An 18,635-nucleotide genomic window follows, 5' to 3' on the forward strand; every position below is an offset into this window, starting at 1 on the left:
AATGATCTCAGGGTTGGGGAGCCCTCGGGCTCCGTGTGGGCTCTGCCTGACATCATCTCTCCCTCTCCCTTCGTCCCTCCCACTCATCCTCTGTCTCTCTCTCTCTCTCTCAAATAAATCTTTATAAAAAAATTTATGTTAGTTTCCAGTATACAACACAGAATTCAACTTCTCTATAGACTATGCTATGTTCACCACAAACGTAGCTGCTATCTGTCATCATACACGATTATAACATTTTTTTTAAAGATTTTATTTATTTATTCACAAGAGACACAGGGAGAGGGAGAGACATAGGCAGAGGAAGGAGCAGGCTCCCATTTGGGAGCTTGATGCAGGGCTCCATCTCAGGACCCTGGGATCATGACCTGAGCTAAAGGCAAGCACTCAACCACTGAGCCACCCAGGCGTCCCTGATTATAACATTATTAACTATATTCCCTATGCTATACCTTTTATTCTCTTTTTTACCATTTAAATTTCACACACTGCTTTTTAATGTCAATAGTATACCTACCAAAACTAACCCTCTCCCTACTAGTAGAACTGAAAACCTTCTTTTCCCTTAGAATTTCTCTTAAATCAAACCACCACATAGAAATAATCACTTCCAGAGGGCAAGATTTATACAACACAAGTATGGAAAGAAAATATCATTTATAAGATTTTATGCCCACTTCCTAAAGGAAGTATCAAGCTGGTAAACCTGGACTGTTTGTTTCCTAGGTTACTACCTCTCTTGACATTACCTTTTAGCCTGAGCAGTGAAATATTCACTGAAGGATCCAAAACCTTACCATTAAACATTAAGGAATCATCAGTTTGTTACTAATTCAAACTCCTTTACAGAAATTTAGCTTAAGGACAAAAAATAAGGCAAGAAAAAGAGGTGACAGTTGATATCCCAGACAGCTCTATTCAAGTTTATGAATGATTTACATTTAAGGGTGGCAGGACTTAATGCAAATGAACGAAGAGGAAACTGTCAGCTGCATTGTGGTTCAACCAATAGAAGCACAGCTCCATCTTGGATGTGCACTGGACTGCATTACAAACAGACGATACCATCGCTTCAACAGCAGCCTTCAGACAAGAGGTAGGTTTATACAATCTTTTTCATTTAGTAATACATGTCCTTATGATGTAATATAAAAATATTTTACCATAAAAACCAAGCAGAAAGCTTTGTTCCTATAAAGATCAAAAAAAGCAATGTATTCATTTCACTGCTTGGTAGGATTTTATTATGAAAATGTGAAGACTGCCTGTGCTATTTGATAAGCACCCTTGCCATCTGTGCCTTATGGAAAATTCATGAGATTTTCTATGAACCTGATCTATATCCAGACCTCAGAGTAAGCCATAAGCATTTAATGTTAAGTGGTTACTTGCTAATTTATTTTCTCTGAGCTATTTCATTTCAGCAAATTGGTCTGCCTTAACAAAGGATTTTTCTTAAAGAAAAATCTAGACTAAAAACGAATCCTGGACTAAAGCTTTCTGATTATATGTGCAAATTGTATTGGCTGGTAAAAAACAGTTACTTAGAGGAAAGTTTGTTATATTTTTTAACAAATACAGAAAATAGTTCAAAACGGTTTATTTGACTTTGAGTGTAGATGCAAAGAATGCCGAGAAATTTTAATGACTGATTTATAAAAAGACCATAAAGGTACCGTTATATAGGCTGCATTATCCTATAACCAGAGAGATCATTTGTAGAGCTTCAGACTTTCCTAACATTTTACCTAAAATAATTTCTTATAAATATTAAAACCTGTATTTCTGTAATATACAAGTCATCCTACTATTAAATGATAACCTTCTTAAATAGCCTTTCATTTTTTATATGCCACAGAAATGCCTATAAGCATATATATTTTTAAAGATTTTATTTATTTATTCATGAGAGACAGAGAGAGAGGCAGAGACACAGGCAGAGGGAGAAGGAGGCTCCATGCAGGGAGCCCGACGCAGGACTGGATCCCGGGACTCCAGGATCACACCCTGGGCTGAAGGTAGGCACTAAACCACTGAGCCACCCAGGGATCCCCTAACCATATTTCAATATAATGTTAAAATTATTCTCCAACTGATTCCTCAAAATAAACACCGATTAAGTCTTTTTGATAAATTGCATTTTAAAATAAAAATAGGTTTTAAGAAGAACTGGTTAGGGAAGAAGGTATAGTACCTTTCAAGGTAGGTAATAAGATCACTTTCATGGCTCAGAGTAACTATTCATGTCCACTAAAAATTGTACAACTACTGGCCAAATCTCTAATTTTATAAAGAGTTGAGCATAAAAATATCATTATGTAGAAGATCCTAGAGTTCCAGGGTATTACTCAGACATATCAACCTAAAGATCCAACTTCAGACCTTTTCTTTGCTGATAAATCTATTTAAATTTTAAAAGATAAAAAAAAAAAAAAATTTTTTTAAAGATTATTTTCAAAACTTTTATTCCTTCTATTTCTTATTCAGCATTAAGTCAGCATGACCAAAGCATACCTTACAAAGCCCAAAGGTTGCTGTAAGAAGATATTAGAGCTCTCCAAGTTCAGAACAATGAGGCTAATTACCTAGAAAATATTCCTGCTTGCTGTACAAAGTATGGGAGCCAAAAAAAAGTCTCAGATAAAAACAACCTTGTCAAATAAAACTGTTAACTTGGAACTGAAATTTCAGGTAAACTCTAAACAGAAAAACCTCTACCACCCCCATTATTAGCACTATAATCAGGCTACATCTTACTGATATATGTAGAGTTAGCACAGATGTAGTAGGTTCATTGCTTTTTCACCTGACTAAACACTTGGTGCATCTCAGTTCCAGGGCTGGGTGAGCTGCTCTATATTTAAAGGCCAATATCATTAATTGATCATATTTCAAAGTGGTGTGTTTAAAATAGCACTAGAGAATTCAACTCAAGGGCTTTTACCTTAATTAGAGCAAAAGCATAATTTTATTCTGATCTGACAATTCAAGGTTCCAGAAGGTTTTTGTTCCAGAAGTTTTTTTTTTTTTTTTAAGGTTTTATTTATTTATTCATGAGAGAGAGAGAGAGAGAGAGAGAGAGGCAGAGACACAGGCAGAGGGAGAAGCAGGCTCCACGCAGGGAGCCTGACGTGGGACTCCATCCCGAGTCTCCAGGATCATGCCCAGGCTGAAGGTGGCGCTAAACCGATGAGCCACCCAGGCTGCCCCCAAAACAGTTTTAAGTTCTGTCTCCATAAATATTTCACTAGGGCCTTCTGAAATGGGAGGAAAAATAGGTGAAGAGAATATATCAAAAATAAACTTTAGGGATCCCTGGGTGGCGCAGCGGTTTGGCGCCTGCCTTTGGCCCAGGGCGTGATCCTGGAGATCCGGGATCAAATCCCACGTCGGGCTCCCGGTGCATGGAGCCTGCTTCTCCCTCTGCCTGTGTCTCTGCCTCTCTCTCTCTCACTGTGTGCCTATCATAAATAAATAAAATAAAATAAAAAAATTAAAAAAAATAAATAAACTTTAAAATATATATATAGGGGCAGCCCAGGTGGCTCAGCGGTTTGGCGCTGCTTTTGGCCCAGGGCCTGATCCTGGAGACCTGAGATCAAGTCCCACATCGATCTGCATAGAGCCTGCTTCTTCCTCTGCCTGTGTTTCTGCCCCTCTCTCTGTCATGAATAAGTAAAAAAATTTTTTAAAAATATAAATTATGTATATATAATTATATATATATATTATATATATGGTATTTAACACTCCCCATTTCTGTAATGAAATTTTTTTTTTTTTTTTTAAGATTTGAGAGCACAAGTGAGAGAGTGAGAGCACGAGTGGAGAGTGAAGGACAGGAGAGGGAAAAGCAGACTGCTTTGAGCAGGGTGCCCAATTCGGGGCTCGATCCCAGGATCCTAGGATCCTGACCTGAACCAAAGGTGGACACTTCACCAACTGAGTCACCCAGGTGCCCCTGTACTGAAAGTTTAAAGGGGATGGTGATCCAAAAACAGTATACAATCTATTTTTTTTTTACCAGTCTTTTTTTCATAAAGCATGCTTATAGCAGGTATTTGACAGAAACTTACAACTTAATTTCAAAAATAGTCTTAGAATATGAGAAAATCCTAATATCATCTTCCTGCATGTCTAATTGTGTCTACTCCATCAAATTAAGTTTTAGATTTTACCCTTAATTTAGCACAAAAAATTGCTAGCTCACTGTACATAAAAAGAATAAATCACGTTAAATCTAAGGTACAAAATGACTCCATATTGCAGGGTTTACTTTTTTCAGATATGCCCAGAAGCTAACTAAAGAGTGAATGTTTTGAGTTGTTTATCAGTTATCAATACACTCACATAAAAGGCAAACTGTCATCATTTACAACCCAAACTGTCATTTACGACATGTGTATATACTCTTCCTTAAACTGCTTAAACATTTTTTTGCTTTTTTTTTTTTTTGCTTAAACATTTCTAATCAAAATGACAGTGTTTACAGATTCTAGTTTTAATTTTTTAGAAGTAATCCAGAAAACTAAATAAATGTTTTAATAGATATTTAACACAAATAGATATATAACACAATAGGTACATAAAACCAAGGCAACAAATACTTTTAAAATATATTAGTCCAGGGCAGCCTGGGTGGTGGCTCACCAGTTTAGCGCCACCTTCAGCCCAGGGCATGATCCTGGAGACCCGGGATAGAGTCCCATGTCAGGCTCCCTGCATGGAGCCTGCTTCTCCCTCTGCCTGTGTCTCTGCCTCTCTCTCTCTCTGTCTCTCATGAATAAATAAATAAAATCTTAAAAAAATAAAATAAAATATATTAGTCTGGATTTTGGGTAAGTACTATATTCAAATAGTTCAAAAACTAAAATATAACAAGATATATCTTGAGAAATCTCACACAGATCCCTGCTTCCCAGCTCTACTCTCCAACCAACGCCACAAGTAATCATTGTTATTAGTTTCTTGTATATCTTCTTCCAAAACTTTTGTGCAGATACAGCAAATAAAAAAGTATATATTTCCCCCCTTTCTTATACAAACTGTCCTGTGTCTTGGGTCTTTTCACTTAACAGATCCTAGAAATATTTTTTTTTTAAGATTTTATTTATTTATTCATCTGAGACACAGAGACAGAGAGAGAGGCAGAGACACAGGCAGAGAGAGAAACAGGCTCGATGCAGGGAGCCTGACGTGGAACTTGATCCCGGGTCTCCAGGATCACACCCTGGGCCAAAGGCAGCACTAAACCACTGAGCCACCCAGGCTGCCCTCCTAGAAATCTTTCAGTATCATTACACAGTTATCTCACAGTAATAATCAATTGTATGGATACACTATACTAATTTTAACCAGAATAGTTCATTGATAGGTACAAGTTAACTTCAAATAACTGAATTTTGTTTGTGTCTGTCCACCTTCTCCCTTCCCTCCCTCCATTTTTTCTGGGGGAGGGGGGGGAGTGAGGCATGAGAGGGCTTGAAAATTTTTTAAAAAGTTCACTTGTTTCCCAAAAATAAATAGAATACTGGGGCACGTAGGTAGCTCAGTTGGTTAAACACTGACTCCTTGTTTTAGCTTGGGTGATCTCAGGGTCATGGGATCGACCAGAGAGAGGGCTCCATGGTCAGTGGGGAGTCTCCTTGGGACTCTCTCTTCCTCTGTCCCTCCCCCACCCAATGCTCACACTTGTGCACTCTCTCAAATACATCTTTTTAAAAAAATAAATAGAATGTAAAGTTAAAATTTTAACTAATTCACTTGCACCTCAAAAATAAATAGAACAAAGTTTCTTAAACCAACTTTCTGGTAATTTTAAACTTTTATTTTGAAATCGAAACTTAGTCTTTACAATTTCTCCTCAGTTTTAAAGTCAATACAAATGAGAAATCCCTACTCATAAAAAGCTAAAATACAAAGTAATAACTCCAATATAATTTCAACGAAGTATGAGTTATAGATTTATATAGCCAATTACCATGAGAAAAGAAACAAAAGTTTGATATGTTAGGGAGACAGTATTAATGAAGCTTTTAATTTTTATTTAAAATCATAATGTAAAGAAAATAAAATTACAAGTTTCTGAAATCAATAATGAAATGACATTTTAAGTTAACATTAATTAATAAGGCACATTAAACTAATTTTTAAGATTTATTTGAGAGAGAGCACACATGTGCACACATGACGGGGTAGGTAGTGAGAATCCCAAGCAGACTCCCCACTGAGCACACAGCCCCACTAGAGGCAAAATCTCACAACCTAAGAACCAGGTATCATGACCTGACCCAAAACCAAGAGTCAAGACACTAACCCCACTTAGCCATCCAGGTGCCCCTACATTAAATTAAAGGACATAATGTGGGAGGAAATCCCCAGATTTTAAAAAGGAATCAACCTAGGGCACCTGCGTGGCTGGCTCAGTCAGTAGAGCATGTGACTCTTGATCTCAGGCTTGTGAGTTCAAGCTCCACACTGGGTGGAGAGATTACTATAAAACAAAACAACAAAAGAATCAACCTGAAAAGCCTTAACAGAAAGTCTAATGAATATTAAGCATTAATGCTGGAGAGGTCCTAGGTTAGTCCAGGTAAAATTATAAGGTACGCCCTCCAGTGATTCTTCCCGTGCTTTCTACCTACCAATATAATAAATGGCACTGTTCTCACATTCCTCAAGATCCTATTCTTCCTCTCCTCCTCTATGTGCTTGGTCTCTCAAAAAGGACCTGAAACTCATTCACACTGAAGTAAAAATAACTAACAATGTGTGCTACCCTTTCCAGGAGTAGCGTATTTTTGTTGTACTAAAAAATTTTAAAGGAGTTCCAAAGCTGAGTATTTTTTAGGCATTTGCAAGTGTGTACACACCCATCACTACCCTGTGATGAAGGCTGGTCAAAAGGAACTAACATTCTCTCCATTTGAGTTGGTTACTAAGGGTTACATGACTACTTGGGTGTGTGGGGATTAAAATCAGAGGCAGAAACACTGCAGAAGCTGGACAAGTGGACTATCAGGACATCCACATTAGACTTGAAGGGGCACCACTTACAGTGTATTCTACGTGAATGGCACCTTACAATACAATATGAATGGTGCTCCCTCGAAGGATGCAACATAGCAGCCCTTCTTTCTATAAAAATGCACTAGGAAGAGAAAATGTTTAGGAAAGAAAAGGGTAACTCTAAAAGGCTAGATCCCCAAACAGTTTGAAAACACTGTAATATACTGGGAAGTTCCTCACATACCAGTGTTCCGGACAATATATTTTTATATGTCCCAGAACTAATAAAAGCAATTGATTCAATTACTGTCCATTAGTCTGTTGTCCCTCATTTCAAGATGAAGGATCACCACAAACCATGAAACTGAAGGATTCTTAAATTCAAAAAGAAAAAATGAATTTAAGCCTTACTTCTGGCCTCAGATCATTAATTTAACCCTCAAAATACAAAGAAGAAACCAAGTCCATCCGGAGAGGTGAAGTTACTTGCCAAGCAAATGTGATTTAAGATAGAAAACAAAAACCTTTGGAGAGCCTGGGTGGCTCAACCAGTAGAGCATGTGACTCTTGGTCTTAGGATTTTGAGTTTCAGGCCCCATTGTCGGGCAGTTTATACTTAAAAAATAACACAGAAAACAAAAACCTTAGAAAATATTAACTTACCGACATCAAAGTTTTAAAATTACATTTATAAAGAAGACAAATTGAAGGAATTATACTGTTATGGCTTTGGTTTTCTTAAGTCACTTTTTCATTTTTGGTGTGAAAATGATACTGTGGTTATATTTAAAAACAGAATTCTACCTTTTAAGAGATATACACTGAGTTATGTCTAGATGAAGTGATGATGTCTAGGATTTGCTTCAAAATAATCTACAGGTGGAAGCAAATGGGTGGATGTATAGATGAATTAATAAGTGAAGCTATGTTTTGACCATATAGGGAAGGGTTCATCATACTCTTATCTTTTAAAGGTTGATTTATTTATTTCTGTTTTGATTTGGCTTCTACTCAGGCCTTCTCAGCTCTTCATTTTTTTTTTTTTAAGATTTTATTTATTTATTCATGAGAGAGAGACAGAGAGAGAGAGAGAGAGAGAGGCAGAGAGAGAAGCAGGCTCCATGCAGGGAGCCTGATGTGGGACTGGATCCTGGGTCTCCAGGATCACACCCTGGGCTGAAGGCGGCGCTAAACCATTGAGCCACCCAGGGATCCCCCATTTTTTTATTTTTAAATATTTTAATTTAAATTCAATTTCATTAACATACACTATAAAGATTTATTTACTTACTTTGTGGAAAGAGAGAGAAAGCACAAATAGGAGGAACAGAGGGAGAAAAAAATCCCAAGCAGACTCTGCGCACTAAGCACAAAGCCCAATATGCAGGGCTCTCAATCTCACAATCGTGAAATCAATATCTGAGCCACAATCAAGAGTCAGATGCTTAACTGATAGACCACCCAAACATCCCACTTTTTTTTTTAAAGATTTATTCTAGAGAGAGCGAGACTATGCATGTGCAAGCAGGGGGAGGGGCAAAGGGAGACTGAGAGGGAGAGAATCTCAAGCACACTCCTTGCTCAACATAGTCTCCACATGGGGCTCAGTCTCCCCACCCAAAACCAAGAGTCAGACGGCCAACTGACTGAGCCACCCAGGTGCGCCCCTCATTATACTCATACTCTTCAACTACCTTTAAGTTTCCTTTAATTGAAACATACACACACAAATATCGCCATTTAGAAAACTATTTGATACACATTTATAAGAATGAATGAAAACCTAGTAAAGCAAACTGACAACAGTCATTGAATTAAGGAAGTGGAACTTCTTCCTCTTATTTCCAAAAATTTCTTAGTATAAAAGCATCTTATAATTTCTTAAGTTTAAAGGATATTTTTGAAAGATCAAGATAATAAAATCTTCAATCTCATTTAAAGGCTAACAAGCATGAGGTCAAAAGAGTAAATCTTAATGCAAGAATACTAAAACTTGGGCAAGCAGTTTAGCGCCGCCTGCAGCCCAGGGTGTGATCCTGGAGATCTGGGATCAAGTCCCACGTTGGGCTCCCTGCATGGAGCCTACTTCTCCCTCGGCCTGTGTCTCTGCCTCTCTGTCTCTCTCATGAATAAATAAATAAAATCCTTAAAAAAAAAAAAAAAAAAAAAAAAAAAAAGAATACTAAAATCTTAACTCACTGGTTAATTTTGTAAAATGGAATGATAATTTAATAATCAATATACCTGAGATAAATATACTGATTTAAAATACTCATTTCCGGGGGCAGCCCTGGTGGCGCAGCAGTTTAGCGCCGCCTGCAGCCCGGGGTGTGATTCTGGAGACCCGGGATTGAGTCCCACGTCGGGCTCCCTGCACGTGGAACCTACTTCTCCCTCTGCCTGTGTCTCTGCCTCTCTCTGTCTCCCATGAATAAATTAATTAATTAATTAATTATTTTTTAAAAAATTCATCTACGGGATGCCTGGGTGGCTCAGTGGTTGAGCATCTGCCTTCGGGTCAGGGCATGATCCCAGAATCTGGGACGGAGTCCAGCATCAGGCTCCCTGTGAGGAGCCTGCTTCTCCTTCTGCCTCTGCGTATGTCTCTGCCTCTCTGTCTCTCTGATGAATAAATAAATCTTTAAAACATCTCCATACCCCATTCATCTATATAAAACAGTTAATACTATCATATACATAACAAAAAAATCCTAAGATTAAGGTCTTTTCATAGGCAACTTGAACTTACTCTGAAAACTGTCATTATTTAGCTTTTCTTTCTCTAAGGTTTTTCACTTAGCCACTATTTCCTGATTTAGGTCACCTGTCCTCGAAGTTTTAAGGACTGGAAATAAAAATACACCGAGCCAACAAGGTAAGAAGGATCCACAAAGGTAATGAGAAAAGCCTTGTGGGGGGGGGGGGAGTAGAATAGTGTGAAGAACACCACCTTAAAACACTAAGATTTTTTTGTAACCCAATTCAGCTTCTTTTTCTGCTTCTATTAGCATTAATTTCTGTTCAGAAATCTTAAACTTACATATTTGTCTAACAAATGATACACATAAAAATATATAGTACAGTTTATAGGGTACACTGCCATAAGATACAGAAAAATTCAAAATACCATTTGGGCATTAATTCTGGCAGAAAACAACTCACATTACCTATAAAAATTTAATAACAAACCTTTGTACTGAGACTTGAATTGACAAATCTTTAGACTTTGGTTACATTTATTCATTTTCTACCTTTGTACAGATTCAAAAGAGAAATAAAAGAAGTAGAATCCCTAAGAATGGCCTCCCTAAGCTCCAGCCTCTGGAATGAAACCACTACATCTGTTTATCAGTACCTTGGTTTTCAAGTTCAAAAAATTTACCCTTTTCATGATAACTGGAACACTGCCTGCTTTGTCATTCTGCTTTTATTTATATTTACAGTGGTATCTTTAGTGGTGCTGGCTTTCCTTTATGAAGTGCTTGACTGTTGCTGCTGTGTAAAAAACAAAACTGTGAAAGACTTGAAAAGTGAACCTAACCCTCTTAGAAGTATGATGGATAACATCAGAAAACGTGAAATTGAAGTGGTCTAGAACTCTACCTAGGATGAACAAATCTCTGGAAACAGCTTTCAACTACTGAGAAAAAAGGAAAATTTTCTGAGACAAACTGTTGTTATGAAAATTGACTCTGAATGATTAAAAGATTTCTAAACGAAGGGAAAAACAAGTCAAATATGCACTTTCTGTGTGTGTATCCCTTTCATTAAATGTACAGTAAAACTTTACAAATGTGAATAAGTTACCAATTTACTTAAAATGACAATTCAAAAACTAAATAAAAGATCCCTAGATTTCAATAGTAAACAACAAAAGGTAAGCCAGAAAACATAAGCAAGATCAAATAACTCTGACCTAAACAAACCATATGGACTAAAAAATGAATTACCCTCCTGTATTTTGGTAATAAAAATGCTATTTAAAAGGACTACCTAAATCCAAAATAAAATAATTCCCCTTATACGTAAAATCCCTACTTATTAAAAAGCAGTTATTTTCTAGTTTACAGGACAACTTATACATTTTTTTGAAAATTTAGTTTTATGTGGGGATTAGTGTGGGGGAAAAAGTCTCAAAATAGAAAGGTAGTAAGTATACTTGCATATAAATCTCAAAAAACTGACTTACTGTTTAATACGAAACACATGGTATAAGAAGGGCAAGGCTATTTTTTTTTTCTTTTTCTTTTTCTTTTTTTTTTTTTTTAAAGATTTTATTTATTTATTCATGAGAGACACAGAGAGAGAGAGGCAGAGACACAGGCAGAGGGAGAAGCAGGCCCCATGCAGGAGGCCTGACGTGGGACTTTATCCCGGGACTTCAGGATCACACCCTGGGCCAAAGGCAGGCACTAAACCGCTGAGCCACCCAGGGATCCCCAGCAAGGCTATTTTCAAAATAAAACTTAACTATGGGATCCCTGGGTGGCTCAGTGGTTTGGTGCCTGCCTTTGGCCCAGGGCATGTTCCTGGAGTCCCAGGATCAAGTCCCACACTGGGCTCCTGGCATAGAGCCTGCTTCTCCCTCTGCCTGTGTCTCTGCCTCTCTGCCCCACCCCCCCATCATGAATAAATAAAATCTTAAAAAAAAAAAACTTAACTAGTATACTCCCTAAATTATATTTCCTGAGCCTATTCTTTCATTTTGCTGCTCATATTCATATTCTCAAGGGCTAAGGTACCCAACGCAGAAAAGATAACAACAATAACAAAAAAGTGAAAAACAGGACCACAAAACATGTTAAACACTGCAGTTTTATTTCTTGGAATAACAAGGGCTGTGCAGATATAGTTTATAATCCTAATGCTATTTTGCTACCATCCATGAACAAAACTAAGCATGCTCTTAACCAGTACAACTGCCCTTAACCAGAAATATCATTCCTGGGAATTCACCCTGAGAAACTAGTTCGAAAGGAAAAGGCTCAAGATACAAAGAGATATCTAAAAGCATTACTCAAAAATAACCAAAAATGGAAATAACAGCCTTTAAATATAACAATGTAGATTATTAAGAAGCTACTGAAAATTAAGGCACAATAAAAAATATCTGATATATGAAGTGAAAAATACATATCTATGGGGATCCCTCAGTGGCTCAGCGGTTTAGTACCCGCCTTTGGCCCAGGGCGTGATCCTGGAGTCCTGGGATCGAATCCCATGTCAGGCTCCCGGCATGGAGCCTGCTTCTCCTTCTGCCTGTGTCTCTGCCTCTCTCTCTCTGTCTCTCTCTCTGTCTGTCTCTCATGAATAAATAAATAAAATCTTAAAAAAAAAATACATATCTAGGGGCGCATGGGTGGCTTAGTCAGTTGGCTGTCTGACTCTGGTTTCAGCCCAGGCTTTGATCTCTTGGGTCTCAGGACTTGATTTCACAGGTTGTGAGGTGGAACCCCACGTGGGGCTCAGCAGGGAGTCTGCTTGAAATATTCTCTCTTCTACCCTTCCCCCAGCTCTCCCTCTCTTTCTCTCTCAGATAAATAAATCTTAAAAAGAAAAATACATATCCATCATTTTAAACTTAGAGAACCTTGTCAGGGGATCCTTGGGTGGCTCAGTAGTTTAATGCCTGCCTTCGGCCTAGGGCGTGATCCTAGAGTCCCAGGATCCAGTCCCATGTCAGGCTCCCGCATGTAGCCTGCTTCTCTCTGTGTGTCTGCCTCTCTCTCTCAGGATCCAGTCCCACATCAGGCTCCTGCATGTAACCTGCTTCTCCCTCTAACTCTGCCTCTCTCTCTCTCTCTCTCTGTCTCTCATGAATAAATAAATAAAATCTTAAAAAAAAAAAAAGATAATGTAACCAATTTTCAAAGTACTTGTGAAATGTGGTATACAAAATATTTTTGGTAACAGGAGATATTCCAAGCACTGTTAAAACCACATTTTCAGGAACGCCTGGTGGCTACGTGGTTGAGCGTCTGCCTTTGGCTCGGGTCATGATCCCAGGGTCCCGGGATCGAGTCCTCCATTAGGCTTCCCTCCTACTTCTCCCTCTGCCTGTATCTGTGTCTCTCATGAATAAATAAAATCTTAAAAAAAAATAACACATTTTCATAAATGGCAAACTTTGGAGTCCTTGCCATAAATGAGAAGCATACAGATCCTTTAATTACTAAATTTCTTGATAATGGACACTACTAACTTTTCCCTATGTAGGCTGTAATTTAACCACTCAACAAACATGTATCAAGTCCTTCTATGTGTGAGAGATTAGGTTACAATGGCAAACAAGTAATCATGTAATTACAATGACACACAATAGCTTTGTCAGAAATAATGAGTGCTATGGGAATCAAAGGCTAAGCTCTGAATTCAAATAGGAAAGTAGAAATAATAGGACTTTTAAGCTCCAACCTAAAAGAGGATTAGAAGTTAGCCTAAGGAAAGAGAAGCTAAGAAACAATATTCCATCAAGAGGACATAATGTGGGCAAAGGTCAAGAGGCCAAAGGGAGTAAAGCATGTTAAAGGATCTCCAGGCCAGTGTCGCAGGACAGAGTATAAGAAAAAAGTGAGACATGGGTATAAAAGGAACTGGAGACTAGATCATACAAGGCATGCAGACAGCAGGAAAAGATGGACTTCATGTGAAAAGTAATGATGATCAGGGATGCATGGGCGGCTCAGTGGTTGAGCATATGCCTTTGGCCCAGGGCGTGATCCCAGGGTCCTGGGATCGAGTCCCCATATCAGGCTCCTCTTCCTCTGCCTGTGTCTCTGCCTCTCTCTGTGTCTCTCATGAATAAATAAAAAAAAAAAAAAGGAGGAGGGGAGGGGAGGGGAGGGGAGGGGAGGGGAGGGGAGGGGAGGGGAGGGGAGGGGAGGGGAGGGGGGGAAAGGAAAAAGGAAAAAGGAAAAAGGAAAAAGGAAAGGAAAAGGAATGACGATCAGCTTTAAACAGTCACATCATCAGACTGTGGATTAGAAAAATCACTGCTAGGCAGCCCCGATGGCGCAGCGGTTTAGCACTGCCTGCGGTCCAGGGTGTGATCCTGGAGAACTGGGATGGAGTCCCACGTCAGGCTCCCTGCATGGAGCCTGCTTCTTCCTCTGCCTGTGTCTCTGCCTCTCTATGTCTCTCATGAATAAATAAATAAAATCTTTTAAAAAATTTTTTAAAAAGAAAAATCACTGCTGTAGAGAGATATCAAGAAGTTAAGCGAGAAAACCCTGTAAGTACCTAATCAGGCAATCAATCCACTGATAGTGACCCAATCAATCTAGGGTAGTACGGCAATCTTCAGTTTTTATATCCAGTATTTCCAGCTCTCCCTTTTTAGAGAACTTGGAACCCCTTGTGTCTGGGTACAGCCCTGTGACTAGCTCTAGAAAATGAGTTGTGAGAGATAGTGGTGTCTCCTCTCCAGGCAAGATCTTCAAGTTCTTTTTCCTGCTGGCACTGAAACCAACAACTTTTGAAATATCAGGTACTCTATGAGTCTGGGTCATTTCAGTGATTATAAGGAGCTAACATCTTTGCCAACAGATGATAAACACGTGGTATGAAAGAGAAACAAATCTTCGTCTTTAAGCCACTGAAATTTTGTAGTGTTTAAAAAAAAAGAAACCCACAGACCCAAATTCATGTCACTTTGACCAAGTTCCAAAATTGGTGCTTAAACTCCTAACTCTGGGAAACGAACTAGGGGTGGTGGAAGGGGAGGAGGGCGGAGGGTGGGGGTGACTGGTTGGAGGGATGAGCACTGGGTGTTATTCTGTTTGTTGGCAAATTGAACACCAATAAAAAATAAATTTATTTTTAAAAATTGGTGCTTAATATAACACAATAGTTACAGTTCCAAACTCCCTCAGAAAAGTAGGCACACCTAGGTGGCTCAGCAGTTGAGTGTATGCCTTCGGTTCAGGGTGTGATCCTGGGGTCCTGGGATCAAGTCCCACATCGGGCTCTTTGCATGTAGCCTGCTTCTCCCTCTGCCTGTGTCTCTGCCCCTCTCTCTCTCTCTCTCTCTCTCTCTGCATCTCTATGAATGTATAAATAAAATCTTTAAAAAAAAAAAGGTAACAGTCTAAGACTAAACTCAAAATAAGAAAAAAAGGAAATAATGGTGACAGAAATAAATAAAATAAAAAATAGAAAAACACAAAAGAAAAATAAATGAAACCAAAGTTGGCTTTTTGAAAAGAACAAATAAAACACAAACTCCTTCATCAGAAATGAAGGTCGAGAGGAATTATCATTACCAACCTCACAGAAATCAAAGGATTCCAAGAAAATATTGGAAAACTTTAGACAATGTAGATAATGAAATGGGCAAACTCCTAAGAGGATACAAAACACCAAAATTAACTCAAGAAGATAACAGATAACCCGAATTTCTACAAGAGCTTCCCACAAAGGAAAGTTCTAGCCAAAATAGCTTTACTCGTGAACTCTACCAAACATTTAAAGGGAAAATTATATCAAACCTTCACAAACTCTTCCAGAAAACAGTAGAAAAGGGAACACTTTACCAATCATTAGGCCAGAAATACCCTAGTGGGCACCACAAGAAAACTATACAAATCATAAACCTCATGAATATAAACACAAAATTCCTATACAAAATACCAGCAATCTGAATTCCATACCTCATATCATAACGAAGTAGGATTTATTCTAAGAATGCCAGATTGGCTTAACATCTGAAAATCAATTAATGTAATATTAATAAAGAACAAGAACAACATGATCTTCTCAATAAATGCAGAAAAAGCATTTGACAACATCCAATATCCATTTAAGATTAGAAACTCTCAACAAACAAGACGTAGACAGAAACTTCAACCTGATAATGGACATCTACAAAATCTATGCAGCTAAGATCATACATAAAGGTGGAAGATTGAATGCCTTTCCCCTAAGATCAGGAACAAGGGAAAGATGTTCACGCTCACCATCTGTAGTCAACATCATATAGTCCAAGGAGGAAAGGAGGAAAAGAAGGAAGGGCATTCCAAAGGCATTTGGAGATCCCTGGGTGGCTCAGGGTGTGGTCCTGGGGTCCCAGGATCGGGTCCCGCATCAGGCTCCCTGCATCGAGCCTGCTTCTCCCACTGCCTGTGTCTCTGTCTCTATCTTTCATGAAAAAATAAATCTTAAAAAAAAAAAGGCATTTGGAAAGGACAAAGTAAATCTGTCCTTCTTCACATATGACATAATCTTGTACATAAAAAGATCCTACAGAATTTACACACAGAACTAGAAACAATGAACAAGTTCAGCAAGGTTGTAGAATACGAGATCAATGTACAAAAAACTATTGTATTTCTGGGGGACCTGGGTGGCTAAATATCTGCCTCACTCTGGTCATAATCCCAGGGTGTTGTTCAGCAGAGTATCTGTTTTGCCATATGCCCCTCCCCCATTCATACGCTCTCTCTCAAATCTCATTAAAAAAATTATTTTAAAAATCTATTGAGGGGATCCCTGGGCAGCTCAGCAGTTTAGCACCTGCCTTTGGTCCGGGTCTGATCCTGGAGTCCTGGGATCGATTCCCGCGTCAGGCTCCTGGCATGAAGCCTGCTTCTCCCCGCTCTGCCTGTATCTCTGCCTCTCTCTCCCTCGCTCTATGTCTATCATGAATAAATAAGTAAAATCTTAAAAAAAAAAAAAAATCTATTGTATTTCTATATACTAACTAATGAATAATCCAAAAATCAAAGTGAGAAAATAATTTCATCAACAATAATATTAAAAAGAATAAACTACTTAGGAATAAATTTAATAACATAAACATAGAGCAGCCCCGGTGGCTCAGCAGTTTAGTCCAGGGCAGGATCCTGGAGACCGGGGATTGAGTCCCACATCCGGCTCCCTGAATGGAGCCTGCTTCTCCCTCTGCCTGTATCTCTGCTTCTCTTTGTCTCTCACGAATAAATAAAATCTTAAAAAATAAAAAATTAACATAAATGTAACACTTATATATAAAAACTATAAAACTATAAAAAAAGAAATTAAAAACCTAAATTGATGAGAAGATATCCATGTTCATTGCCTGGAAGACTTAGTATTGTTAAGATAGCAATTCTCCCCAAATTGATTTATAGATTCAATGCAATCCCTATAAAAATCACAAATAGGGGATCCCTGGGTAGCTCAGCGGTTTAGCGCCTGCCTTCGACCCAGGGCGTGCTCCTGGAGTCCAGGATCAAGTTCCCCATCAGGCTCCCTGCATGGAGCCTGCTTCTCCCTCTGCCTGTGTCTCTGCCTCTCTCTCTCTCTCTCTCTCTCATGAATAAATCTTTTTAAAAAATACTAATAATTAAATAAAAATTAAAAAAAAAACATGGATGCCTGTGTGGCTCAGCAGTTGAGCATCTGCCTTTGGCTCAGGGCATGATCCTGGGGTCCCGGGATCGAGACCCACCATCAGGCTCCCTGCATGGAGCCTGTTTCTCCGCCTCTCTAAATAAAATCTTTAAAAAAATAAAAATAAATTTAAAAATATTTTTAGGGATCCCTGGGTGGTGCAGCGGTTTGGTGCCTGCCTTTGGCCCAGGGTGCGATCCTGGAGACCCGGGATCAAATCCCACGTCGGGCTCCCGGTGCATGGAGCCTGCTTCTCCCTCTGCCTGTGTCTCTGCCTCTCTCTCTCTCTGTGTGACTATCATAAATAAATTTTTAAAAAAAATTAAAAATATTTTTAAAACCATATACACACAATGATATCACTTTATAACTACTAAAATACCTATAATCAAAAAGACAAGTAATAACAAGATTTACAAGAATGAAAAAAATAGAACCCTCATGCACTGATGGTGAGAATGTAAAATGTAAAATGGTATAGTCATTTTGGTAGTTTCTTAAAAAGTTAAACATATAAAAAATAAATAAAATAAAATAAAATAAAATAAAATAAAATATAAAATAAAATAAAATAAAATAAAATAAAATAAATAAAATAAATAAAATAAAATAAAATAAAATAAAAAAATAAATTAAATTAAATTAAATTAATTAAATAAAATAAATAAAATAAAATAAAATAAAATAAAATAAAATAAAATATCAGTTAAACATAAATATACCACATGACTCAGAAGTTCCACTCTTAGGTACTCTATCCAAGAGGGAAAAAAAGTGCACAAAAAAGCTTGTACATTAATGTTCATAGCAGCAGCACTATTCATAACAGTCAAAAAGAAATAATCAAAATGTCCACTGACTGATGAAGGGATAAACAAATTTTAGTATACCCATACAATGGATTACTTGCCAGCAATAAAATAGAATGAAATACTGACACATGCTACATATAGATGAATCCTGGACCAAAAAAATACCAGCAAACTGAATCCCACAATAAATAAAAAGAATTATACACCACAACCAAGTAGGATTTATTGCAAGAATGCAAGGACTGGTTTAACATCTGAAAAACCAACTAATGTGATATATATCATGTTAATTGCATAAACAACAAAAAAGAACACAATCATCTCAATAAATGCTATATAAAAGAAGCCATACACTAAAGACTACATATTGTTCAATTCCATTTATATGAAATATCCAGAAAAGGCAAATATACAGAGATAGAAAGTAGACTATTGTTTATTAAAAAA

General features: G+C 37.9%; 2 protein-coding genes across 3 annotated transcripts in view; one reads left to right on the forward strand and one right to left on the reverse strand.

Moving 5' to 3' along the window:
* The window catches only part of GTF2E2 (general transcription factor IIE subunit 2), a 77,145-nt gene that overhangs the window by 48,589 nt on the left and 9,921 nt on the right, over nt 1–18,635 (reverse strand). The window lies entirely within an intron of this gene.
* Nucleotides 983–10,801, forward strand: SMIM18 (small integral membrane protein 18). The gene is made up of 3 exons (XM_077849052.1): nt 983–1,096; nt 9,828–9,883; nt 10,270–10,801. Exon 3 carries the CDS (start codon nt 10,307–10,309, stop codon nt 10,601–10,603), a length of 297 nt encoding a protein of 98 aa, XP_077705178.1. The 5' UTR covers nt 983–1,096; nt 9,828–9,883; nt 10,270–10,306; the 3' UTR covers nt 10,604–10,801.

This window comes from Canis aureus, chromosome 15 (assembly GCF_053574225.1).
Source record: "Canis aureus isolate CA01 chromosome 15, VMU_Caureus_v.1.0, whole genome shotgun sequence".
Classification (NCBI taxonomy): domain Eukaryota; kingdom Metazoa; phylum Chordata; class Mammalia; order Carnivora; family Canidae; genus Canis; species Canis aureus.

What these genes read in the sequence shown, in the direction of transcription:
- SMIM18 (XM_077849052.1), top strand. Translation starts at nt 10,307, where the DNA reads ATGGCCTCCCTAAGCTCCAGCCTCTGGAATGAAACCACTACATCTGTT.